This window comes from Gossypium hirsutum, chromosome A07, assembly GCF_007990345.1.
Source record: "Gossypium hirsutum isolate 1008001.06 chromosome A07, Gossypium_hirsutum_v2.1, whole genome shotgun sequence".
Lineage (NCBI taxonomy): Eukaryota > Viridiplantae > Streptophyta > Magnoliopsida > Malvales > Malvaceae > Gossypium > Gossypium hirsutum.
Genome location: NC_053430.1, coordinates 7,452,765 through 7,480,618, shown reverse-complemented (window position 1 = coordinate 7,480,618; position 27,854 = coordinate 7,452,765). Strand labels below are relative to the sequence as shown.

The following is a 27,854-nucleotide window of genomic DNA, read 5'->3' as shown; positions in this document are numbered from 1 at the left end:
CTTTAGGTACAAATATGAGGTCTCTGTACTTGAGGAATGGTAGAGTGTGAATCATTTTTTGTATTGTGGATTAAAGATAGTGAAATTACTCGTTGAGCTAAGCTTCGCAGATGTAGGAAAACAGAACTGTGTAAACAAACCTTGATGTTCTTTGTAATTTTGTTTACACAGTTTTCGCAGTGCTAAGCCATAATGGCCACTACTTTCTTGCAAATCCATTACATTCATTTCAGCAAACAAGTAACTTAAAGTAGCAACAATTGATATCAGAGCAGACACTTAACATGTCTAGTGGTGAATCCTAGTCCTATTGTTTGTTGATAATAGAAGGTTCTTCAATTATCGTCCCCTTATACTTAAGAATGGTAATTATCGCTACTGGAAGGCTATAATCAAAGCTTATTCTAAGTCTGTTGATAAGAGAGCATGGCATTTTATTCACATTGGTTGGCAAGCCTCTGCCGGTAATTCTGATGTTGGACAGGTTCCTAAGCTTGAGGTTGAATGGACTACTAAGTAAGAGAGAGTTGTTAATGCAAGCTTTAAGGCCATATATGTTATATTTTATGGTATTGACATGCAAGATTTCAAATGTATTTCCAAGTGCATTATTGCAAAGGAAGCTTAGAAAATTCTCTAAACTGCTCACGGGGAACATATATTATCAAACAATGTAAGATGCATGCCAACCACCAAGTTTGAAACCTTAAGAATGCAAGATCATTCTACTTACTCGGAAATTTAATAAAGCTTTTAAAAATCAAGTTAGGAGGTTTAAGAAGTTTGAAACATCAAAAAGCACTCCTAAGAACAAGAGCAAAGGTGTTGCTATCAAAGAGGAGAATGAGAAAGAATAGAAGAAGGGCATTTAGTGTCATGAATGCCTTGGATATGGTCATATTCAAGCTGAGTGTGCTAACACTCTTAAGAAAAAAAAGAAGGTGTTGTGTGCTCTGTGGAGTGATGAAAACACTTCTAACAATTTTGAGTCTAATGAGGATCAAGTGAATAACTATGTAGTCTTTGCTTCAAGTGTGGTTTCTGATTCTAAGACTGATGATGATTTTAATAAAGGTTCTGATAGGGAATTTCTAAAAACATATAAAACCATGTTGAGTAAATGGGAACAAGTATGTGAGTTGAACTGTAACGCCCTGAAAAAAATATATTTATGTTTCTATAAATATTCAACACAACTGTCTATCTGCTTCAGTGGTTAAGTGTTCTGGGTGTGTGTGTGAGGTCTTGGGTTCAAGTCTCACATTTGCTAAATTTTGTTATTTTTGGGATCTAAGCCCTATCTTTGGTCAGTGGGCTTATATTAATTTGTCTGCTAAATTATATCAGAATAAGCCTGTTGGTTCGAGTGGCAAGGAGTTGGTGTGTTGGAGGTCCTGAGTTTAAATTTTCGTGCGAGCGTGGATGTTATTTTTGGTTCGGTTATGGGCAAGTATTTCGGTGGAGTTGGGATTCTGAGGTGGTTGAGATGTAGTGGGATAGTGGGGAGTTAGGATTTGAGGGGTTATCGAAATATTTTATTTTTTGTTTTTGTTTTTAAATTTCGTTTTCTCTCTCATCCAAACTCTCTAGCATTTCTGCTTCCTCTTTCTGCATTTTCTTTTACGTTTGCTTTCTTCCCTTTTTGTTCAACCAATCGTTCACTTTTATCCTTGGGACTCAGTGTATCATTTATCTTGGTAAGTTGTAGATTCATCTTGTAGCGTTCGTTTTTTTGAATGGGTGTTAGTATTTTATGGTTTGGGAAAATAATCTTAGTGAGTGTCTATTATGTTGGAGAAGATCGTGAGGCTGTGGATTTTGTCACTACAGTTTAGTTCGTATTGGTGATTTTCGCTCATCGATGATAAGTTAGTTTCGTGTTACTTCCTTGTTATCGAATTCGTTAGTCAATCTGCTAAATCGTTGTTCGGTATTTTGTTTATAGGCTTTGGAAGGTTCAAGAGTGTTTTTACAATGAAATGGTACCAGGTGTGTACTTGAAATGCAGAAAAAAGAGTGTTGGTAAAAGTCGAAAAACCTTACTGCCGAGGCCACACGGGCGTGTGTAGTCACCCGTGTGCAAGAACACGATCGTGCGATTGACGAAGTCATGGCCGTGCACAGCACACAGCCGTGTGGTGGCTCGAGTGTGGTAGTGTGAGCCACACGGCTTAGCCAAGTTGGGCTTGTGGGCCGACACGGGCATGACACACGAGCTTGTGGATTTTGGGCCAGGCTGTGTGGGCCACACGGGCAAGGCCAACCTGCGAGTGTAGGCCACACAAGCGTGTGGGCCCACACGGGCATGTGGGCTCATAATTCTGAAATCTTCCCTAGGGTCGCACAGGTCGCTCCGATCCACTGTGGGCCTATTGTAGGGTCGGTAAGGGCTATTTAAACCTTTTTGGATGTTATGCTATTCTGAGAGAATGATTTGAATAGTATACTAAATGTATGTATGACTATACTGCCACATGTATATCTGTTATTTGTATGTATGACTATACTGCCACATGTATATCTGTTATTTGTTTAAAAGCATGCCGAGCATGTTTAATTTGATAATTTTGTATTTGATTTTCTGTAGCTGATTTGGGGTGGGATTTGTATTTGAGAAGGAATTATTCTAATCGGAGTTAATCGCCTATACTTTGGCAGGATGGCTGCATATAATTTGATACGTGTCTTAATGGCACAAGTTGGTGTGTAGAGATGGGTGGGTGTTTTTAACCCCACATGGTGTGATGGGATGACCAGAGATTGTATGTAGAGGATGAGGGTAGGATTTATGCATGTCTGCTTCTGGATCTGATTTTGAATCTGAAACCATATCTGCTCCTGACTGTGTTTATAAATTTGTGTGTTTGCATGCTTAATTATGTTTGGTTAAAACACTGAGTTTACGTAAACTCACTTCTGTTTGTCTATTTTGTCAGGTAATCTACAAACTTAGGCGGATTGGTGTAGCAGAGACTCAGCGATGACCACTCTTCCGTAAAACTGCTTAAAGTTATTGTTTATGGCTTTTATTTACAATTTTGACTTTATTTGGAGAGTTTGTCAATTCCGGAACTCTCTGGACTTTATGATTTTTGACTGTTGATTTTTGGTTTGTTAATATTTTACATGCCATGATAAACTATTTTATGAAACCGACGTTTTTTTACGCAAACTAAAGTTTTCTGAAAATATGAACTAGGTTTTTGAAGTTAAATGGTTTTACAAATCAATTTTTAAGACAAATTAACTAAGTAAATAACATTTTGACAATGGATATAAGCAAATTGAGATTGAAAATTAAAAAGGCTTGGTCGTGATGATTACGTTTCAAAACCCATTCCTTGTGACACCTACTAATTCGGCCATAACGTCTAGGCCGGGTTTGGGGTGTTACATGAACACTCAATTGTCACAAGAGAATGCTCAACTGAAGGAAGAAAACAGAAAGTTGATCAAACATGTTAAAGCTAAGGAGTCTTTTCTGACGGAAGAGTTAGACAATCTTGTCAATACAAAGAAAGAGTTGGTTGAAACTAAATTGCTTCTAGAGAAATTCAAAGTTGGGAGTAATAAATTAGATGAAATACTTTCCTTTGGTAGAATAGATCTAGTAAAAGGTGGACTACAATTTGTCAACAAAGGGAAAGCTGTCATGGAAAGTTTAGTTGTGTTTGTGAAAGCATCAAAACAAATTGAAATTGGTGAATGTTTAACCATGGCTATTGTGATTAAGACTGACAAAAAGGTATTGATCTACCATAAATTGATATGGTAAATTAAGTTCTTTTTGACACTTAATGAGCTTGCGTTTAATCATTTTATGGTTTTATTTTGTTATTTTTAATAGTTATTAAATTTTCACCTTAGTATTTAATTATGTGTGTTTTGTGTATTTTATGACCAAAATGGAAAAATCTTGTCTTTTGAAGTTTAACGATTAATATTAGCTTGTGTGGAAAGTGCCTAAGGAAATAACGTGAAGAAGCCTTGATGTTGTCCTCCAGGTCGTGACACCAGACTCTTGGTGTCGCATTACTGAAGTTGTTTGTCACTTTAAGAGTTTGAATTTTAAGGGATAACACGATGCACATGAACTAGTATTTGTTTGTAATTTTCTCTGCTCGATGCATTTTCAACTTGATTGTTTTTGAATGAGGTCCTAACCGTGAATAAAGTTGGCATGAAAGACTAATATCACCACATGGTTGTTTTTGGACAGTTGCATGAGCAAAAGCATTAACTTCCATCATCAAATTCTATTGCCTAACTTCAACATCTAATAAAATTGTGGTAACTCCTTGAATACCATAGGGTACTTGGTTTGCAATTCTGGTGGAAGCCCATTAAGCATGGCTGTGATTTGTTCGTGTACACTAATAAACTCTGCGCAACAAACCAACTTATCACAAAAGTGTCTTGCTCTTCATTAAAAATCCTTTCACAAACAAGTCACCTTTACGCTGAGAACGCAAAGCAATCCTATATAAAATAACTTCAGCATGATCTCACTACTGTGTATATTGCTCAACGTCTGCCAAATCTGATATGTAGAATCATGCCCAATCAAATAAGGAAAAACACTTTTGACTTGTAGAGGATAATAAAGATGAGGCAAGTGCACTGTCTTGCTACTCAAAGTGCTCAAACTTGCCAGACCATTTGTACTGAGGAGGTGGAACAATAGAGCCATCGATGAACTTCTATAATTTGTGTGTTTTAAGAGCAAGAACTTGTTGATGCTATAAACGATAGTTGGAGTCAATCTGATTAAATTTCAAAATTTTAAAAATCACCATATCATAAGATTAGCTGTCACAACTTACATCTTTTAATTAATATTAGCATGGTGATGTGACATCGAATGGGTAAGAACTACAACCTTTCTTTTCTTATTTCCTTTTAAAAGGATGATCTAAATAGTTCAATTGGTTACTTGAACAATAATTAATTAATTAATTAAAAATTAAATTATTAAATCGATTCAACTGTTTATTTTTATCTCAAATTTTGAGTTTTATTACTTCAAACAGTTTTAAATTTAATCAATTTAACCCCTTCGCTAAAACCAATATATAAACCGATTCTTAATCCAATTAATCTGACTAACCAATTCAATTTTATTTCAAAAACACTAATCACATCCTCGAATATGGACAAATACATACACACACGGTCCAACTAATTAATCCAATCCCCACACGCTTACACAAACATAATCCGGTTCATACAGAATGCCCTTAAAAAGTGTCTGAAATTTCAGATCAAAATGATATGGAAGGAAAAATTAGCTCGAGAGTTTAATTGAATAGAATTGTAAGGGTATTAAGTATTTTTATAAGAATTAGTCTTGAAGATGATTTCTTCCCTGTAAACTAACAGGGATACAATCTCTATAAAATAAATCAGGATTGAATCCATTTAATTACCTGTAAAAGCTAGCACTGAGCTCAACACCTCAATCTTATTTTAAGCAACTTCGGCTAATGAAGTAAAGAATCTATCACTGAAATTGTACGTTAAAACTTTGTTGTGAACCTCAGGTGGATTCAATATCCCTAATCAAAACCCGGTTACAGTTCATTTACCAGCTCAGGTTAGCTACACCTATTTCCCATTACCGTGTGAACCAAGAACCTGGTAGACAAGTTCCTCTGACAGTTCTTTCTTTGCCTGGTTAAGTAAGAATCATATTAGGATGAATCAGTGAACCTTGGATGAAAAAGTACAAAAAAGAGAGCAAATGCTAACCTGAAAGTGTCTCATATGCAGTATAGGCTGACATCCAACATCTGCAATAGATTTTCCTTGCGGGGTTTGCGACTTGAATCGTTCGGTTTCGTATGCTTTAAGATTGTTTCTTTCATCAGGTAAATGGTGGCAAACGTTTAAGAGCGAGCCAAGAGAGTTCATCTGTCAGGTAAAGAGTTTAACCAAATATGAGAAGCTTTAACTTAAAGTAAACATTAACCTATTTCCTCGTAATAACAAACCAAATCCGAAAATGCTAACCTTCATGTAGGGACAAGATGCACAGCCACCATGAATAGAACATCCTTCACCGCTTGCAACTCCGGGTACAACAGGGAGTATAATATCATCACCAGCTTTAACTGATTTAAGTGCAGGTGATGCTCTTGTAGATGTTTTTGTCATAGAGTCTGATGAGACCGGAAAGACAATTTCAACGTTGATTTTTGTGCTAGAAGTAGAGTTTGAAGAATCTAACAAACTGCGAACTGCAGCAACAATTGAAGTCACCATTCCCGATTCTGTACCCAAGACAAATTGGAGGTGGTCATCGACATTTCTGTCTAGTGCTTCCTGAACCCTTTGTTTTATGAAATCCAAAATGTTCTGAGTCGAGCCTACAACACCCATTCCTCTTCTCTTGGCTTCCATTGCCAATGAGAACATTTCTCCGGGAACCTCAAAATGTGCTGTGAGAAATGCATCACAGTACATTTCATTTATCCTCTCTACAACTTCATGCCCAAAAAGATGATGCACAATACATGTTCCATTCTGGTAGAAATAAGTTAGGTTCGTTATTAAAAGCAAAGCAGTTGAATATATACATAAAACATATGGAAGATATACAAGGACCACAGCGGAAGTGTTATGTATATGTAAAAAGGGTTAAATCAACATTTGGGGCCTGAACTTGGCAGCTTTTTCCACGTTGGGACCTAAACTTTTTTTTTCAAGTTAAGGCTTGAACTTGGCAATTGTTCCAACATCGGGGCCTGAAGTAGGCAACAGTTCCCACATTGAGACTTGAACTTTTGTTGTCCGAGTCAGTCCTTAAATTTAGTAATTGTTCTCATATTAGAGCCTAAACTTGACAATTGTTCCCACATTGGAGCCTAAACATTAGGGTTTTCAAGGACTATCTTGGGAAAAAAAAGTTTAGGCCCAATGTGGGAACAATTGCAAAATTCAGGGCCTAACTTGGATAAAAAAAAGTTCAAGTCTCAATGTGATAACAAATACCAAGTTCAAAGCCTAACTTGGACAAAAAAAAAAGTTCTGGCCCCAAAGTGAGAAAAGTTGCCAAATTCAGGCCCAGAATGAGATTTAATCCTATTTAGAAATGACAGAAAAACAGGTTAAACCAAAGTAACAAACTAAGATATATTTTTCTTGACCTACTCCGACTTGTGGTAGAGTATCAAATACAAGTATGCTCCCACCACGGATATGTTCAATTTTTTCTAAGTTTTCCATGCAGTTGGAGGATCCTTGGAGTCATATTCTTATAATCATGTCTGAATATGTGTCTCGAGCAAAATGCACAAGGCTGAAGGATGGACACTCTCCCTTCAAGCGCATTCCACAGAAATGTTTCTCACAATCATAGTTCTTCCGTTTTGCATATATTATAATGAATCATATATCCATTGCTGTATATTTGGGGGAAGGAGTACTGTATGAAAGGCAGAGAGATAGAGCTACCATGAAGTTCATGCTTGATAGCATTGGAAAAATAAATATGGTTTTGTTCCATGAAGTTCATAAGATGATAAATTCATAATTCATTTTTTTAGTAATTCCTCGATTTACTATTCACATAAGATATTTCAATCAAATGAATGCCATTCCTTAAAATCGAAATGACCAAAAGAAGTTGGTCTTTTCAATGTGATAAATACAATTAGTGACAATCCAAATGCAAAAACCAAGTTTCTATTTATGCATAAGACATTATCATTGAAGTTACCTCATAATAGTGCAGGCGAGGTAGCAATGATTTAATAGAGTCTCTGTTATGTTTTGGGTGTATTTCAGCAATTTCCTCATCGGACATCAAAGTCATCTGCTGGAACAATTCTTTAATATTCGCACCCATGTAGGAATCGGGTCCATACCATATATTCAAGTCTGGAACTTGAGCAAAAGCCTGATGAAACCAAGAGAAGTGAATTAAGAACAGAAGCCTTAAAACAAAAACGAAAGCATTGAACAACAAAGGAGAGGAAAAACAAACAACGTTTGAAACACAACCCACCTGGAGAATGGTTGGGACAACATTTGAAGAAGTACAAGTGATTGTAGGTACAAGCTCATGAGAATAAGCTTTTGTTTCTAGCGACGTATTAATGTAAACAACATGCAAGGAAGGAAGCGAGTTAGAAGCTGACTCAAGATAGTCCATATAATCAGGAGTAGCGGCAGCATCAGCCAAAGAACAACCAATGCGTTCATTTGACATCCTGTAAACACCAACCTGAAATTCCATTTTATAAAAACAAAACATATCCATTAACAGCATTGGTACTTTGGAGCAGAGAACAAAAAAACATTCAGCTCAATGCTCGATAAAACACACCATTTGCCATAGAAAAACAACAGTACACAATTCAGTGCATACCACAGCCTTAAATTACATATAATTTATGTCCAAAAGAATAGAATAACCCCAACTGCGGATTCTAAAAAGCTATAGAATAACTCTCATCCATAAGCTTATACAATATACATACATTATAAATAAAACGTCATATACTATGTGATACGGACCTTTGGAGAACCACACCCCAAAAGTTAGCTATTGAGGTAGGAGAGCCTAGGTCCTTATAAACCCCACCAGAAAATCTCATACATTCCTATGTGGGATCCAAGTCCCATACCTTGCAATTGGCACATAACAATCCACCACGCTCTGCAACCTCGGCACCCAAGCAAGCTGGCTTTTTGCTAGCTTAATCTAGCCTCGGGACGATTGCAACTAAGAGACATGATGGTTGACTCTGATACCAATTGATATGGACCTTTGGAGAACCACACCCCAAAGACTAGCTATTGAATTGGAGAGCCTAGTCCTTACCCACTAGAATACTTTCCTACAAGGAATCCAAGTCTCATACCATACAATTGCACATAACACTACGCAGTATACATCCTAGTGCTTTGTTCTATTTACTTGACTTGGGTGTGAGTATCACATACAAGTATATTCAATTTTTCTAAGTTCCTGGGGGACCCTTATACCTATGTCCGAATATGAGCCAGGCACGGATACTCCATACAAAATGAAAAGCAAAGAAAGAAAATATACCTCTCCAAAGCCAGCTTTATCAAGAATTGCCCGTACATTTTCTGACATAAAATCAACACCCAAAACAGTGATGAATTTACATCCAGATTTTACCATCTTAACAGCTGAATCAGCCATCACCAATGAGTCAGATATATGAATGTGAGGCCATTCTTTCTGAGCTTCAGTTAAGATGCCTTGCACTTCAGGGTCCATATAAAAATGAGCAACCACACCAATTTGCTTTTCTTTAAGAACATGGACAAGTTCTTTCACCTTTAACTTGTCAGGGGATAAATACCTTGCCTGCAATTCAACTAGATTTGAAACTTAGGATCTTAAACAACCATGTAAACAAAATCATAAAAAAGGGTACAAAATCAGTAAGAAACTAACCTGAGCCTCGGCATAGGTTCCCTTTGGCTGAATACCTTCAGTAGTGATCACTAATGATGGAAATGGCTCAAATGGTGTCTTTCCTTCCTTTTGAGCAACCAAAGCCCTGGTTCGTTTCTGCATACTAACTAAAACATTATGCCAAGTGTTAACACGAGACCTTTCACCACCGGGGAGTCCGACGTTAAGCGCCGCTAAATCCTCTGTTTTCAACTGCAACACTTCTTCCGGCCCCGCCCCATCAAGAACCGAAACCAAGCAAGCACAGAACCCTTTGGTAATCTCGGAATCACTGTCGGCCCAGAATCTGATGTTCCCTTCGGAGTCCATCTGGGCGTCGAGCCAAACTCGGGCTGTACAGCCCATAACCCGGTTCGAATCAGTCCGGGATGAAGCAGGGAGAGGAGGGAGAAGAGAAGCGTAGTGAAGGAGACGCTTGACTCGATCGAGAGGTTCTAGAAGGGACTGAAATTCGGCAACGAGGGTCGAAAGCTTCCGCGGTGGGAGATAGGAGGTCTGGGTTGGTGACAGTGTAACAGCAGAGCATGATAACGAACTGGGGTTTGAAGGAAGAGAACCAGGAGGAGGAGATTGAATGCATTTAAGGGACTTGAAGAAAGAGCTTTGATGGTTTCTGGGTATTCCATGAAAGTTGAAAAGGAGTGGTTTGGGGCTTGAATTTTGGGCTCGAGAGATTGCAAACAACGATGAACAGCTCGAAGAAGAAGGTTTAATGGCCATGGAAGAAGAGAAATCCATGGATGAGAGAGAGAGAGATAGAGAGAGAGAGCAAAGAGAAGACCTTGAAATGCGTAAAGGTGAAAGAGAAAAAGCGTGTTAATGGCGACGGATGGGTAATGCAAGGCAGTGAAGGAAGAGCCGTGTGTTAAAAGGTGAAGAGGAAACAGACACCGCCACCAATTAACCTATAAAAGCAAGTAAGCGCCAAATGGTTCAATCGTGGGATGTAATTGACTAGGTTTTTTATATATATATATATAAAAATAACCTTAAAATATTAATTTATTATGAAAATGATTTGTAGTACTATCATTATTATGTCAAGCAGCATTAGCCTATTTTTTAATTGCAGTACCGGTACTGAATTGAAATAAAAATAGTGGGACAATATAGGCACCAAATTAAATGATTTTTAACTTTTGGGCAATTTTTATGTTATGTCTATGTTATTTTAAAATTAAATTTAAATAACTTTTAAAAAATACAATAATAACAAAAATAAATTTTTCTTATTTTTATTTTTTAAAAAACAATAAAACTAGAAACTATATAAAATTTTTATTTAAATTACCTAGATATATTCTTCAAAAAATTTCCTTAAGTTTATCTAAATTTAAACATAAAGCGTAATTGTTTCATTAGGTCCCTCAATGTTTTATATAATCACATTTCAATTTAGTGCCGCATTTTAAGGGTAATGATTAAAACATAATTCAAGGGAAAGTAAGCTGGTGCCGCCTGATATAATGGTGGCACAAGCAAGTACTGTAATAGCCTGAATTTTCAGTGGTGTCGGAATAGTGATTCGAGATCACTAAATCCGAAAAATGAGTAGAAAATATTAATAATTTAGTGAATATAAGTTAAGTGTGAAGTTAGGAAAATTTTTGAAATAACGAATAGTGTACTAGAAATAAAAAATTAAATTAGAATCGGAAACGAGATATCGAGAGCTTGAAAATTTTTAAAACGACCCATAAATATTTTTATAAATATTTATGGAGTGTTAATAAGTTAGTATTAAAGTTTTGTCAAGAAATTTTAAAGTTTCGATAGTTAATTGAATAAAAAGGATTAAATTGTAACAAATGTAAAATTATGGGAAATGATTAAATAGCTTAAATGATAAAAGAAAGAGGGTTTAAAAGCCAAATAGACCCCAGGTCTATTTGGGCTGGACGGCAAGGTGCATGAAATCAGCAGGAAAATTGATGAATTAAGGGCAAAATTGGAATATTGTAAAAATTTACTTAATAAACTAGGACTAAAGTGGAATTATCTAGAATTCTCATTATTTTTCTGCATTCTCATCAGCAAAAACACCATAGAAGGGTTTTCCTAAGCTGGTTTTTCATATTTTTACTGCAAGTAAGTTCAATTCCAGATTATTTCTTGAAATTTTTGTGTTTTTATGACTTTTACAACTAGGTCCACTTGTTTAATTCATTAGTTTTTAATTCTATGAAAGAAATTGAAAGCTGATATGAATATGTGCTGGAATTATATGATGATTTAGCATGGAATTAGAGTTTTAAATTGTTTATATGCTGATTTTATTGAAAGAATTGAATAGAAAGTGAATGTTTGGGATCTAAAGGTGAAAAAGTTTGAAGTTAGGGTTTTATGTGGAAATTTTGAATTTAAATAATTGTGAAATAACTTATAAGTTAAGGTAAAGCATTAATTGGGAAGAATTAGCTTCATTGAGGGATTAATTGAGCAAGGACTGAATTGTATGAACTGTGAAATTTGGGGCAAAAATCGAAATCAACATTTGCACTAAAACAGTTTTGGACAGTAGCAGTAGTCTAACTTTGAAAAATCACCATAAATTTTATAAATCGAATTAGAAGATGAAAAAAATATGAAATTAAATCTTATTGAGTCTAGTTTCTCATAGAAGAAACGGTGTAAGCAACGGAATTGTACATCATGAGATATAATAGATTTTGTGAGACAATGTCGGAATGATTTCGGGATCCCCTGTTCTGACTTTGAAAAATCATCAAAAATTGCAGAAAAATAATTAGGGGCTTAAATTTGTATTTTTAAAATCTTTAATGAGTCTATTTTCAATAGAAACAAACATGGACATCATCCAAATTCTGTACGAAGAGTTAATTAATTTTTAGTGAAGAAGGGTCGGAATTGTCAGACAGCAGAACAGGGGTGAGTTTAAAGAATAAACTGTACTTATTGGCTAAACCAAAAATTCTAAAAATTTTATGATAAGAAGATATATGAGTCTAGTTTCAGATAAAATTATCGGATCCTAATTTGGAGTTCTGTAGCTAAAGATAAAAATAATCTAGTGACTATGACACCGATGGACAACATTGGAATATACATAAGTAAACAATTAAATTATAGATAATATTACTTATAAGCGGGTTGAAGATGAAGTCAATACTGATAAATGAATGGTTTTACAATGATAGATTGAGAACCCGAAGCAAGTCGAGGAAAAGAAAAAGTAGCTGATTAGTCCCTGAATTTTCACAAATTTTACAAATCGACCCAGGTAAGTTCATATGGTTGAAGTTTAATGATTATATGTTAATTTTATGAAATATATAATGTATGATGAAATATATTTATTGATGAATAGAAAATAAAATAACAACCTGAAAATCGAATAAATGATCAAATTGAGTGGAATGTCGGATTTGAGTACTTCTGATCAGTGACAAGTGATAAGTGGTAGCCTCAGCTACACTTATCTGATCAGTGATAAGTGACAAATGATAAGTGGTAGCTTAGCTACTCTTATCTGATCAGTGACAAGTGATAAGTGATAAGTGGTAGCTTTAGCTACACTTATCTGATCAGTGACAAGTGATAAATGTGATCAGTGTAAGACCGTGGCAGGACTATGATTTTAAAAAGTGATAAGTGATCATATGCAAGACCATAGTTATACTATGGCAAAGTGAAAGTGAATTACTCAATTTTCCGTTACCATTTCCTAATTTGGTTAAAGAATGATATATGACAAATGGGCCCAAAAGAATTAATGGAAATGGGTAAGTGGTAGTGAGTTTATACAGGGAACTCACCAATGACTGTGATTGACAGGTGAACTTAATAATTGTGTATATAGTATAAGTGTATAAATATTTAGTAAGATTTATGTTTTATCCCTATGAACTTACTAAGCTTTTATAAGCTTACTTGAGTGTATTCAATGTCTCTTGTAGATTGACGTGAAAGTATACGGAGGATCGGATCAACACAGAGGATCACACTATCCAGATTATCTCCGGTAGCTTTTGTAAATTTCCTTTTTGATTTATATGGCATGTATAAGGCTTGGTGATTATATAAATATTAAGACTTGCTTAATGACTATACATTAAAGTAAAGAATGATGAGTATGTTAAATAGTATAATTATGATAGAAGTATAATTTTGTATTAAATTGATTGAAATGAATTGGTTGGTTGGATTGGTCTCGGTTTTAAAAATTGCAGGGAAGGTTAAATATTTATAAAGGGGTTATATTGAGCAAAAAAAACACTTTGGGATTTTGCGAAAAATTCCCTATGGTTTCGATTTAATTCTAGTCTGGTCTCGAAGTATGTTTTGGGCTTTGGAGGCCCATCTAAAGGACACCATGACATGTTTTAGTAAATAAATAGTATTTAACTCGTATTAACGGAAAATTAATTCGGTAAACTCCGGTAATGCCTCCTACCCTATTTCGGCGATGAATACGGGTAAGGGGTGTTACATTTAGTGGTATCAGAGCCCTGTTTAGTCGGTTCTCGGAACATGTGTTATGTGTAAAGTGTTTAGAAATACATGCCATATAAATCTGTGATAGTGTGATGTGTATGATCCGATCTAATCTTTGTCATTTTTATAGATACTCTCCGATTATAAAGATGTCAGATAGACCTGAACGTACTGAATAGGAGGAAGCTAACAGTAGGGTGCAAACTCCAGAACAAGGAACAAGTAGTGATATTCCAATTTCTATGATGCGAGAGCGAGAACTTAAAAATATGATTTATGGAGTTATGAATCAGTGGTATAAGGAGATGATACAAGAAAGAAATCAGTCTCAACCACCTCCTCCCCCTACTGCACCACCTATGGTACCTCCGGTTGCTCCTCCACCTCCTTCAATAATTGAAACTAGTAAACATTCTCCGATCGAAAAGCTCAGGAAGTTTGGAGCTGAGGAATTTCGAGGGAGATCAGATGATGACCCTGTAAAAGCTGAGTATTGGCTACAAAGTTTGGTAAGAATTTTTAAACAGATGACTTGTTCTTCGGAAGATTATCTACGATGTGCCGTTTCATTGTTAAAAGAAGAAGCATATAATTGGTGGAAAACTGTGGAAGCTGTAGTACCTGCAGAAAAGCTTACTTGGGAATTTTTCCAGAACAAGTTTAAAAAGAAATATGTGGGGAAAAGATATCTAGATAAGAAAAAGAGAGAATTTCTTGATCTACGGCAGGGAAATAAGTCAGTGGCCGAATACGAAAGAGAATTTGTCTACCTCAGCAAATATGCTCGAGACATTGTACCTACTGAAGAAGAAATGTGTATCAGATTTGAAGAAGGGTTAAATGATGATATTAGAATGATGATTGGGGCTAATGAAATACGAGAGTTCGTTGTTCTGTCAGACCGTGCTCAAAAGCTTGAAGAAGTATATAACAGAAAAATGCAAAGAGATCGGAAAAATAAAGAGTCATTTAAAAGAGGTGCTTCTAAGTCATTTTCAGATTTGCCGGTGAAGAAATCTAGAGAAGAAATTAGTCGAACTACATCCGTGCCGGGAAGATTGGGTAGAGGTAGATCAAGACAATCTGATTTCAAGGTATTTGATAGACCTGCAGCAAGTGTGAGCAGTGTTCAGAATACTCCCCGGCCTAAGTGTCAATATTGTGGAAGACATCATTTCGGTGAATGCAAGACTAAGATGGGGGCTTGTTATAAATGTGGGGCTACTGATCATTTTATTCGAGATTGCCCCCAGCTGCAAAAAGATAAAGTGGATCAGAAAGAGATACAGAGAACCACTCCCCAAAGAAGTAGACGTTCGGGCCAGAGCAGTGCTACAGGGGCTACCCGTTCGAGTATAAGAGAACCAGTTAGTCAATCAGAGAATAAAGCACCAGTATGTACTTATGCCATTCGAGCAAGGGAAGAGGCTACGGCTCCTGATGTAATTGCTGGTATTTTCTATCTTTATGATGTTACTGTTTATGCATTAATAGACCCTGGGTCTACTCATTCATATATTTGCACTATGCTAGCATCTGAAAAGAAATTATCTGTTGAGTCCACTAATTATGATATACAAGTCACTAATCCGTTAGGTCAAAGTGTGATGGTTAATTTAATATGTCGTAATTGTCCACTGAAAGTGAAAGGCTGTGAATTCCCTGCTGATTTGATGTTGTTACCCTTTTGGGAATTTGATATTATTCTGGGAATGGATTGGTTAACAAAACATGACGCTGTAGTGAACTGTCGAGAGAAACGGATTGATTTGAAAAATCAGACAGGAGAAATGATTTCGGTTGAGTTTGGAAATATGAAAGATAATGTCCGAATTATTTCAGCCTTTTCAGCTCAGAAGCTAATACGGAAGGGTAATGAAGTATATTTAGCTTACATTCTTGATATTCGGGATTCTGAATCAAAGTTTAAACAGTTGCCAGTTGTTAATGAATTTACTGATGTGTTTCCTGAGGAATTGCCGGGTTTACCATCGTGAAGTTGAGTTTGTGATTGATGTGATCCCGAGAACAGCTCCAATATCTGTAACACCATACAGAATGGCACCGACAGAATTAAAAGAGTTGAAGACTCAGTTACAAGAATTATTAGATAAGGGGTTTATTAGACCGAGTACATCTCCTTGGGGTGCACCTGTTTTGTTTGTGAAAAAGAAAGATGGCTCGTTGAGATTGTGTATAGATTACAGACAGTTAAATAAGGTTACAATCAAGAACAAATATCCTTTGCCCCGCATTGATGATTTGTTCGATCAGTTGAAAGGTGCTACTGTGTTTTCAAAAATAGATCTTCGATCTGGGTATTATCAGCTGAAAGTTAAAGAATGTGACGTGCCAAAAACTGCCTTCAGAACTCGGTATGGTCATTACGAGTTTCTGGTAATGCCATTTGGTTTAACTAATGCTCCTGCTGTATTTATGGACTTGATGAATCGAATTTGTCAACCATTTGGATAGATTCGTGGTTGTATTTATTGATGATATACTGATCTATTTGAAGACCGAGCCTGATCATGCACAACACTTGAGAAGTGTGTTGCAGACCTTGAGAGAGAAGCAGTTGTATGCAAAGTTCAGCAAGTGTGAATTTTGGCTACAGGAGGTTGGATTTCTGGGTCATATTGTTTCAGCTGAAGGAATTCGAGTAGATCCAAGTAAAGTGTCAGCAGTGGTGAATTGGAAAACACCAAAGAATGTAACAGAAGTGCGGAGTTTCTTGGGATTAGCGGGATACTACCGCCGATTTGTTAAAAATTTTTCAATGATTGCCTTGCCGATGACTCGACTACTTCAGAAGAATGTTGAATTTGTATGGTCTGAAAAGTGCCAACAAAGTTTTGACCAGTTGAAGAAAATGTTGACAGAAGCTCCCGTGTTAACTCAACCAGAATCAGGTATACCATATGTTGTGTATAGTGATGCATCTTTAAATGGTTTGGGTTGTATTTTAATGCAGTCAGGGAAAGTAGTGGCATATGCTTCTCGGCAATTAAAACCACACGAGAAAAATTACCCTACCCATGATTTGGAGTTGGCCGCGATTGTGTTTGCTTTAAAAATCTGGAGACATTATTTATATGGGGAAAAATGTTATGTGTATACCGATCACAAAAGTCTGAAATATTTGATGACATAGAAAGAGCTAAACTTGAGACAGAGACGGTGGCTCGAACTATTGAAAGATTATGATCTTGTTATTGATTATCACCCAGGGAAAGCTAATGTGGTCGCTGATGCACTTAGCCGAAAATCATCATTGTTTGCACTTCGAGCAATGAATGTTCATTTGTCTGTTAATGAAGATGGTTCAGTATTAGCAGAATTGAAAGCAAAATCTACATTCCTTCAACGAATCCGTGAATTACAGAGTGATGATCCAAAACTAGTGCTGAAACGACAAACGGTTCAGGATAATTTGAGTTCAGAATATAGCGTTGATGATGGTGGTATGTTGCGTTATCGTAATAGAATTTGTGTCCCGAATAATTCAGAATTGAAAAATGATATTCTTGCTGAAGCTCATAATAGTAAGTATTCTATTCATCCGGGTAGTACAAAAATGTATTGCGATTTAAAAAGAATGTACTGGTGGCCTGGTATGAAACGAGAGATTTGTGAATTTGTTGCAAAATGTCTAATCTGTCAGCAAGTGAAAGCAGAGCATCAAGTACCAACGGGTTTATTACAACCTATTATGATTCCTGAATGGAAGTGGGAACACATTACGATGGATTTTGTATCAGGATTGCCTGTGACTCCGAAAAAGAAAGATTCAATCTGGGTTATCGTTGATAGATTGACAAAGTCGGCACATTTTATTCCAGTCAGATCAAATTTTTCATTGGAGAAGTTAGCGGAATTGTATATTTCTGAGATTGTGAGATTACATGGAGTTCCAGTATCTATTATTTCGGATCGGGATCCGAGATTTACTTCGAGATTTTGGAATAAATTACAGGAGGCTTTGGGCACTAAATTAAATTTCAGCACAGCTTTTTATCCTCAGACAGACGGGCAGTCAGAGCGAGTGATTCAGATTTTAGAAGATATGTTAAGGTGTTGTGTACTTGAGTTTGGCGGCAGCTGGGAAAGGTATTTACCTTTAGTCGAATTTGCTTATAATAATAGTTATCAAACTAGTATTAAAATGGCACCATTTGAAGCTCTGTATGGAAGAAAGTGTAGAACTCCATTATATTGGTCTGAATTAAGTGAACGGAAATTAATGGGAGTGGACTTGATTCAGGAAACCGAAGAAAAAGTTCGTATTATTCGAGATTGTTTAAAAGATGCCTCCGATCGACAAAAATCATATGCAGATTTAAAGAGAAGAGATATAGAGTTTAATGTGGGTGATCGTGTATTCTTGAAAGTGTAACCGTGGAAGAAAGTTTTGCGGTTCGGTAGAAAGGGAAAACTCAGCCCACGATTTATTGGGCCGTATGAAATCATTGAAAGAATCGGTCCGGTAGCTTATAGATTGGCTTTGCCCCCGGAACTTGAAAAGATTCATAACGTGTTTCATGTGTCTATGTTGAGACGGTACAGATCAGATCCATCACATGTAATTCCTCATACGGAAATAGAGGTCCAACCCGACATGACTTATTCAGAAAAACCGGTGAAATTCTAGCTTGGGAAATTAAAGAGTTAAGGAACAAACAGGTACCGTTAGTAAAAGTGTTGTGGCATCGACATGGTGTGGAGGAGGCAACCTGGGAAACAGAGGAATCAATGAGATCACAATATCCGAACCTATTTTCAGGTAACAAATTTCGAGGACGAAATTTCTTAAGAGGGGGAGAATTGTAATAGCCTGAATTTTCAGTGGTGTCGGAATAGTGATTCGAGATCACTAAATCCGAAAAATGAGTAGAAAATATTAATAATTTAGTGAATATAAGTTAAGTGTGAAGTTAGGAAAATTTTTGAAATAGCGAATAGTGTACTAGAAATAAAAAATTAAATTAGAATCGGAAACGAGATATCGAGAGTTTGAAAATTTTTAAAACGACCAATAAATATTTTATAAATATTTATGGAGTGTTAATAAGTTAGTATTAAAGTTTCGTCAAGAAATTTTAAAGTTTCGATAGTTAATTGAATAAAAAGGATTAAATTGTAACAAATGTAAAATTATGAGAAATGATTAAATAGCTTAAATGATAAAAGAAAGAGGGTTTAAAAGCCAAATAGACCCCAGGTCTATTTGGGCTGGACGGCAAGGTGCATGAAATCAGCAGGAAAATTGATGAATTAAGGGCAAAATTGGAATATTGTAAAAATTTACTTAATAAACTAGGACTAAAGTGGAATTATCTAGAATTCTCATTATTTTTCTGCATTCTCATCAGCAAAAACACCATAGAAGGGTTTTCTTAAGCTGGTTTTTCATATTTTTACTGCAAGTAAGTTCAATTCTTGATTATTTCTTGAAATTTTTGTGTTTTTATGACTTTTACAACTAGGTCCACTTGTTTAATTCATTAGTTTTTAATTCTATGAAAGAAATTGAAAGCTGATATGAATATGTGCTGGAATTATATGATGATTTAGCATGGAATTAGAGTTTTAAATTGTTTATATGCTGATTTTATTGAAAGAATTGAATAGAAAGTGAATGTTTGGGATCTAAAGGTGAAAAAGTTTAAAGTTAGGGTTTTATGTGGAAATTCTGAATTTAAATAATTGTGAAATAACTTATAATGTTAAGGTAAAGCATTAATTAGGAAGAATTAACTTCATTGAGGGATTAATTGAGCAATGACTGAATTGTATGAACTGTGAAATTTGGGGCAAAAATCGAAATCAACATTTGCACTAAAACAGTTTTGGACAGTAGCAGTAGTCTAACTTTGAAAAATCACCATAAATTTTAGAAATCGAATTAGAAGATGAAAAAAATATAAAATTAAATCTTATTGAGTCTAGTTTCTTATAGAAGAAACGGTGTAAGCAACGGAATTGTAGATCATGAGATATAATAGATTTTGTGAGACAATGTCAGAATGATTTCGGGATTCCCTGTTCTGACTTTGAAAAATCATCAAAAATTGGAGAAAAATAATTAGGGGCTTAAATTTGTATTTTTAAAATCTTTAATGAGTCTATTTTCAATAGAAACAAACATGGACATCATCCGAATTCTGTACTAAGAGATAATTAATTTTTAGTGAAGAAGGGTCGGAATTGTCTGACAGCAGAACAGGAGTGAATTTAAAGAATAAACTGTACTTATTGGCTAAACCAAAAATTCTAAAAATTTTATGATAAGAAGATATATGAGTCTAATTTCAGATAAAATTATCGGATCCTAATTTGGAGTTCTGTAGTTAAAGATAAAAATAATCTAGTGACTATGACACCGATGGACAACATTGGAATATACATAAGTAAACAATTAAATTATAGATAATATTACTTATAAGCGGGTTGAAGATGAAGTCAATACTGATAAATGAATGATTTTACAATGATAGATCGAGAACCCGAAGCAAGTCGAGGAAAAGAAAAAGTAGCTGATTAGTCCCTGAATTTTCACAAATTTTACAAATCGACCCAGGTAAGTTCATATGGTTGAAGTTTAATGATTATATGTTAATTTTATGAAATATATAATGTATGATGAAATATATTTATTGATGAATAGAAAATAAAATAACAACCTAAAAATCGAATAAATGATCAAATTGAGTGGAATGTCGGATTTGAGTACTTCTGATCAGTGACAAGTGATAAGTGGTAGCCTCAGCTACACTTATCTGATCAGTGATAAGTGACAAATGATAAGTGGTAGCTTAGCTACTCTTATCTGATCAGTGACAAGTGATAAGTGATAAGTGGTAGCTTTAGCTACACTTATCTGATCAGTGACAAGTGATAAATGTGATCAGTGTAAGACCGTGGAGGACTATGATTTTAAAAAGTGATAAGTGATCATATGCAAGACCATAGTTATACTATGGCAAAGTGAAAGTGAATTACTCAATTTTCCGTTACCATTCCCTAATTTGGTTAAAGAATGATATATGACAAATGGGCCCAAAAGAATTAATGGAAATGGGTAAGTGGTAGTGAATTTATACAGGGAACTCACCAATGACTGTGATTGACAGGTGAACTTAATAATTGTGTATATAGTATAAGTGTATAAATATTTAGTAAGATTTATGTTTTATCCCTATGAACTTACTAAGCTTTTATAAGCTTACTTGAGTGTATTCAATGTCTCTTGTAGATTGACGTGAAAGTATACGGAGGATCGGATCAACACAGAGGATCACACTATCCAGATTATCTCCGGTAGCTTTTGTAAATTTCCTTTTTGATTTATATGGCATGTATAAGGCTTGGTGATTATATAAATATTAAGACTTGTTTAATGACTATACATTAAAGTAAAGAATGATGAGTATGTTAAATAGTATAATTATAATAGAAGTATAATTTTGTATTAAATTGATTGAAATGAATTGGTTGGTTGGATTGGTCTCGGTTTTAAAAATTGCAGGGAAGGTTAAATATTTATAAAGGGGTTATATTGAGCAAAAAAAAAACACTTTGGGATTTTGCGAAAAATTCCCTATGGTTTCGATTTAATTCTAGTCTGGTCTCGAAGTATGTTTTGGGCTTTGGAGGCCCATCTAAAGGACACCATGACATGTTTTAGTAAATAAATAGTATTTAACTCGTATTAACGGAAAATTAATTCGGTAAACTCCGGTAATGCCTCCTACCCTATTCCGGCGATGAATACGAGTAAGGGGTGTTACAAGTACTATAACAAACGGGTCATTTTCTTAAATAATTTTTGTTCTAGGTCATTTTCATAATTAATTAATATTTTAAAGTTACTTTTATAAAAAAAATCCAATTGAATAAATTATTAAAGATTATAAAATTAGATTAGATAATTTATTTTTAAAAATTTAATTTCTTTAGTTTTTAATTTTTAGAATTCAGGTATAATGATTAGCATTGTTAACAAATTTTCATTAAACTTGTTGGTGTGACATTTTAAAATAAAAAAAATATTCAATTGGTACTTATGTACTTAAAAAATAACGTTGTAATTAACTTAAATTTAATAAAATTAATTTTAACAATGTTTAACAATTTGACCTGAATTTTGAAATTTGAAAATAGAGAGGGTAAATTCCTAAAAACAAAAGTATAATAACTAAATTTCAAATTTACGAAGAGTATAGGAACTTATGACATATTTTAACCATTAAAATTTGTATGTGGGAATTTTTAATAAATAAATAATATGATATATGAAATTAAAAATAAATTGTTATGACCGACTCATATCAGTTTGCAAACCCATCGATACAATCATTTATTCCAGACTGATATCTCAACTGATTCTTGATTCAACCAGTTTGACAATCTAATCCAATCCGATTTTGAAAATAGTGCAATTAACCAATAAACCCAACCAATCTAACTTTCAGCTTTTTTCGATAGAAATACCACAAACCCCTTGCACTATACCTTGAATTGTATTTTAGCCTCTCTACTGAAAAATGGGTAAATTAGTCCTTTTATGTTAGATGAGTGAGCAAAACAAACTCTTCGTTAAATTTCAGTGTTTATATATAATGTTTAATAATAAATTTAGCCCTCAACCTTTACACATTTGTTCAATTTGACCATTAATGTTTTATTGGAAGTAAATTAGAAATTTTCGAAACTAATAAAATTAAAGGGTTCAAATTAAAAAAAATCAATTAAGCCCTTTTAAATTTAAAAAAAAATATTAAAAAATCATAGGAATGAAAACAATATTTATAACATTTTTAAAATTATAAAATTTTTAATTAAAAATAACAACACCAACCCAATAAAAGAGTTGTAAATTCCATTAAATTAAATTATTTTCTTTTCCTTTTTTTTTGGAAAAGTACTTCATGTGTCCCCATTATTTAGGGATGCAAAGATTTCTTGAGACGTGGACGGCTTATTCCTTCAAATTAGAAAGTTTTAATTTTGGAAAATAATTATTAATACAAACTAGGCTCCCTACCACACCTTTAATGTGGAGGAATCTATTACTTTAAAATTAAGAAAATTTTCAACCGCTATTTGTCTTACAACTATTCCGCCTATCTACTTAAACTTAAAAAGGATATGAATAAAAATATTAGATTTAGACTATTTTTTAAATTAAATCAAATTTAAATAAATATAAATATGTTAATTTCATTTTTACCGTTTAACTTTTAATTTGATTGAAATTTTCAACTCGCTGTACCCAAAATTTAACTAGGGAGAGAAGTTGCAGTTAGGCTTCTTTTGGATGTCCGATTGCTTAGTGAAACGCACCTTAGTCATTCGTTTGGATGACATTAATTTTTGCTAGTGAAAGAGATTTTATTGCGCTGGGCACTTGGTTTTGGACTGAAGCATAGAGCTCCAGTAAAGAAAAAGAAGCTACGGTGGTTTTGCCTTTTACCATTTTAACCTGTTTTGTTTTGGCTGTATGGTTGTGCTTTTTGTTTAGAAAGTGGACTCCATAAAAGTTAATTATATTATAGTAATATATAAACTTTTTATTATGATGAATATATTTTTAATTATTCAAAACATATATAAATATTTAACCTTAACAAAAATATGATTTTAATTTTTTGAAATTAATATTTTATTAAATAATTTAAAAAATTTCTATTATATATAATTTCTACTCTAATGTCCTTAAAAGTAATTTTCTATTCTCATCTCACCGCTACACCTGCGTTCGAATCCAAATACACCCTTCACCGCTATTTTTAATCTCACCGCTACAATATCCAATCTCATTGCTATAGTAACTAATTTCACCGTCACCACTGTTTTTAACCTCACTGGGGGTAAACACACCGCCCATCCAAACTAAGCCTTAGTAAACTGAAACCCCAATGGAGGAAAAAAAGTTCATTTTACCCCTTTCATTTGTAGTTCATTTAATTCTTTATTTTTAATTTATAACCTCTTATCATTTTAAATATTTATTTTATTAACTTGTTTTTAATAAATATTATTTTAATAATTTTAATGATTATTGTTTAACATAAATATAGTTTTAATATATGTTAATTTTTATTTGGTATATGTTTTTATTATAGATTTCATTAATAAATATAAATATTATTTTATTCTTTTTTAATTTATTTATTATATTTAAATATATTTTTTAATCTAATGTCCTTAATAGTTGTTTTTTTTTCTGGTGAAACCTTAATAGTTGTTTTTATTCTCATCACAACGCTATCGTCGTGTTAGAATCCAAATGCATATTACATGATAATCTCACCATTATAGTACTTAATCTCATTGCTGTAGTAATTAATCTCATCTCTATAGTAACTATATTTTATAGTTTTTAGATTAATTATATTTTAGTTTGGGTTTACTTGCTATTTTTCTTTCTGTATTGTATATATTGGATGAATAATAGAAGACTCGGATCATGGAGTTAAAAGTGTTGAAGAGAAACCTTCAACTCCACCGGATTTAATTCAGTGAAATAGAGCATACTCTTCAATTGAGAAATTTTGGTAGCAATTAGTATGTACGAACTCTAAAAACAATGATAACAAAATTCAAAAGAAAAATGGAAAAAAGTAAGAAATCACTTGGAAGCAAAAGAAAATTTCTCTCACACTAAATAAAATTTCAAGCTTGCAAAGATGAGAAGAAAATAAGATTCGAAAGGCTCGACATAAATTCTTTAATTATTTTCTCTCTAGATTATTTCTTTTTACTTTTATTGATACAAGTTTGTTATGCATCTCTTTTTGTGTTGTTTTCTCAACTCAATATGTACTAAACTCTATCTTCTTGGAACAATGATGGATCTTATTTCTTAGGTAATTAATTTTTTTTCTCTTCAATTGTTTCTATCCTTGTTAGTTTTTTACTTTGTTATGAACTTATTTGGATTAAGCATTTGGAATACCCTAAAATTTCGGTTTTTGAGAAAGGATAAATATTTTAAAGGAGAATTAAGTATTTGAAAATGAAGTGTGAATGATAAGAATTAAGGACTAAATTGAAATTTTTAAAAGTTTAAGGACTAAAGTGCAAATTTTTAACTTTTTTAGAAGCAAGGGCGAAGCCAAATTTTATTTTTACGGAGCCGAAATGAAATTTTAATTTTTAATAGTCTATATCTTTATAATTTTTAAAGGATTAAATTAAATTTTCAAAATTTTAGGGGGTCAAAGTGCAAATTTACCTTTACTAATTTAAATTTTTAAAATTTATAAATGACCAAAACAACAAATTTTCATTTTAGGGGGCGGGGCCCTGCCAGCCCCCTGGATTCACCTCTGTGTAGGAGGGGTGAAAATTTTAACAAATATTGTTTTAGGATATGACATGGATATGCATTGACATATGAAGTTGGAAAACCAAGTTAAGGACTAAATTGAATAAATTAGAAAAATATAAGAACCAAAGTGCAATTTCTCCATTTTTGAGAGAGGGGCCAATTTGTAATTTTACCATTTTTAATTAATATCTAGTGTTGAAATTACAATTCCAGAGTTTCATATGTGTAAAGTTTTAAGGAAAAGTGAAATGATTAAGGAAGGACTGTTTAATTTTGGTTGGATTAAGTAAAAAAATAAATAAAAAAGAAAATTTAAGTAAAAATGTAGAAATTACTTGCATATTTCAGCAAGAGGGACGGCATCAAGCTAAGGAAAAAGAGAAAGAGAGAAGAAAGAAGAAGAAGAAAAAAAAAACTACGTGTTTTCTAGCGAAAAGTTAAGCCAAAAATCGCATTTTCTTGTCATATTCACGAAGCTTAGAAACATGGTGTTTGTCATCTTTTCTTTCGAAGAAGAAAGTGAAAGAAAAGGTTGGAAAATTTTAAGGAAAAAAGAAAGTACCTTATTGATTTTTTATTTTCTTACCTTATAGTTTAATGTTTAATATTTATTTTTTATGATAAATGATTTCATGTAATTAATGAATTTATTATAATAATAAAAACTTAATGGTACGATAATGAAATATATATAATAGTGAAAAATATGAAATATAATATCTGTGTCATGTGAAATAAGAAATAGATTTAATGTATTTGTGCTTTTAATGAACAGATATAAGGATATATGAAATGGAAATGCTATGTATACGATTACGTGAATTTAAAGAAAAATGTTTTATAATAGTGAATTTTATGAAAAGGATTATATTGTAAAGCGTTAGAAAGTGGTATGTGTGATTTCAAAGTAAATGATTAAAGTGATACAAGTGACAAGAAATGGTCGTGGCGTTGAGAGGAGTTGGGGGATTTGGATGAGAATCGGGCTGGTGATATTGAGATTCAAAGGGGATTAGGAGAGGAGTATTGAGATATATGATGTGTTTATTGGACTTCTCATATATTTTGTAGAGTTTCGTTATAGATTAGAAGTTCGTGTTTAGCTTGGAATCTTTACAGATTATCAAAATATTGTATATGTTTAACTAGTGATATTGATATGTATAAATCAAGTGCTTAAATAAGTTTTAAATGTAAGTGAAACGAATGAAAAATAAATTCATTAGTAATTATTTAACTGAAATAATTTAAAGATGGTTATATTACGTGTGAGAATTGAGAAAAAAATGTTTACATTTAGATAATTGAATTTGCAATTGTGATTAATAGTTTGTAGTAATGATATTTTCTATATGCTTATTGTAGTATTAATGCTATTTAGAATAATTTATTATGTTTATTGTGCATTAAATTGATAAAGAAATGAATGGTAAGTAAATGAATTCAATTTGTTACTTATTAAGTTTTACGAGATTAACGCATTTGTTTCTAAACATGTAGGTGAAAAATAAGTTCTGAGAAGAATCAAGAAAGCTATTTCAGTTCGGATCACATCAGTGCTTAAGTTTTAAGTTCAAACGCTTTGGTATGTAAATTTTGGACTTTAGTTTGACGTGTACTTAAGCTTACTAGTAATAATGTGAATTATGTCTGAGAATGTTTTGTATTATACGTTACCTCAGTTATAATGAAACAATAATAAGTTTAAGTAGTGAATTTAATGTTTAAATGTAACATCTCTTACTTAGATCGAGTGATGGGTATTATAAGTTTGTTCTTCGTAACTTTATCCAACTTGCCTAGTATATGAATATAAATTGTGGGGAATGGGAATTAACTTAGGTAGATACTAGAAGGGTCTAATTAATGCCACTAAATCATGAACTAATAATTACATAGATTAAATAATTGAAGGAGTGGTAATTAAGTGAATTTAAAATTACAATTCTAAGTCTCTAAAATTGATTGAAAAACTTAGAAGCTTTCATTATTCTAGTTTAATTTAGAATTTGTGTTGCTAATCTTGATTAGATAAAATTAAATAGTTGAATAATATCTTTTTTATCACTTTATTAATTGATGGACACAAGTGCATTTGTGTTACAAATTTGAATCATCATCACTATTTCCAAATTTTTGTACAACAATAATACCAACTGACTCAACTAGCATCCAAGTTCATATAGTAAACAAAGATTATATGTTAAAAGATCTTACTCCATTTGTTTGTAATGATAAAATTTTTTTTATCCCATTTAATTCAAAAGGATTAGTCTATTATTTAAAATTTAATAATTTTTTATATTAATTTTATATTTAATAATTAAATTTAAAAAAAATATTTGTTATTGATAAATAATAATTCAAACCAAATAAAACTAACCCAAATTAAAATTTGATATATTAAATTCGAATAGTAATGCCATCCTTAGAAAAGTTGATCCCATATCGTTAAAATGGAAGGTAAATTACACTCAAAATCACTAAACTATTAGTAGCATTACATTTTGGTCATTTAACTTTTAGAAGTTACAAAATAGTTACTGAACTGTTCAAAAGTTTTTATTTAAGCCACTAGGCTGTTAAGTTCATTTTCTAAAAAAAGTTCGGTTA

At 33.2% G+C, this 27,854-nt stretch overlaps 1 protein-coding gene across 1 annotated transcript; it reads right to left on the bottom strand.

The window, feature by feature from the left end:
- Positions 1–5,296: 5,296 nt before the first annotated feature.
- Positions 5,297–10,397, bottom strand: LOC107926686 (quinolinate synthase, chloroplastic). The gene is made up of 7 exons (XM_016857576.2): positions 9,431–10,397; positions 9,056–9,340; positions 8,006–8,224; positions 7,718–7,897; positions 6,010–6,522; positions 5,749–5,910; positions 5,297–5,670 (listed from the first exon to the last, which is right to left on the bottom strand). Exons 1-7 carry the CDS (start codon positions 10,187–10,189, stop codon positions 5,605–5,607), a joined length of 2,184 nt encoding a protein of 727 aa, XP_016713065.1. The 5' UTR covers positions 10,190–10,397; the 3' UTR covers positions 5,297–5,604.
- Positions 10,398–27,854: the final 17,457 nt, after the last annotated feature.

What these genes read in the sequence shown, in the direction of transcription:
- LOC107926686 (XM_016857576.2), bottom strand. Translation starts at nt 10,189, where the DNA reads ATGGATTTCTCTTCTTCCATGGCCATTAAACCTTCTTCTTCGAGCTGT. An exon ending in GAACCTATGCCGAGGCTCAG is followed by an intron (nt 9,341 to 9,430) that starts GTTAGTTTCTTA and finishes GTTGAATTGCAG; the next exon opens with GCAAGGTATTTATCCCCTGA. An exon ending in CTCGCCTGCACTATTATGAG is followed by an intron (nt 6,523 to 7,717) that starts GTAACTTCAATG and finishes TATTTCTACCAG; the next exon opens with AATGGAACATGTATTGTGCA.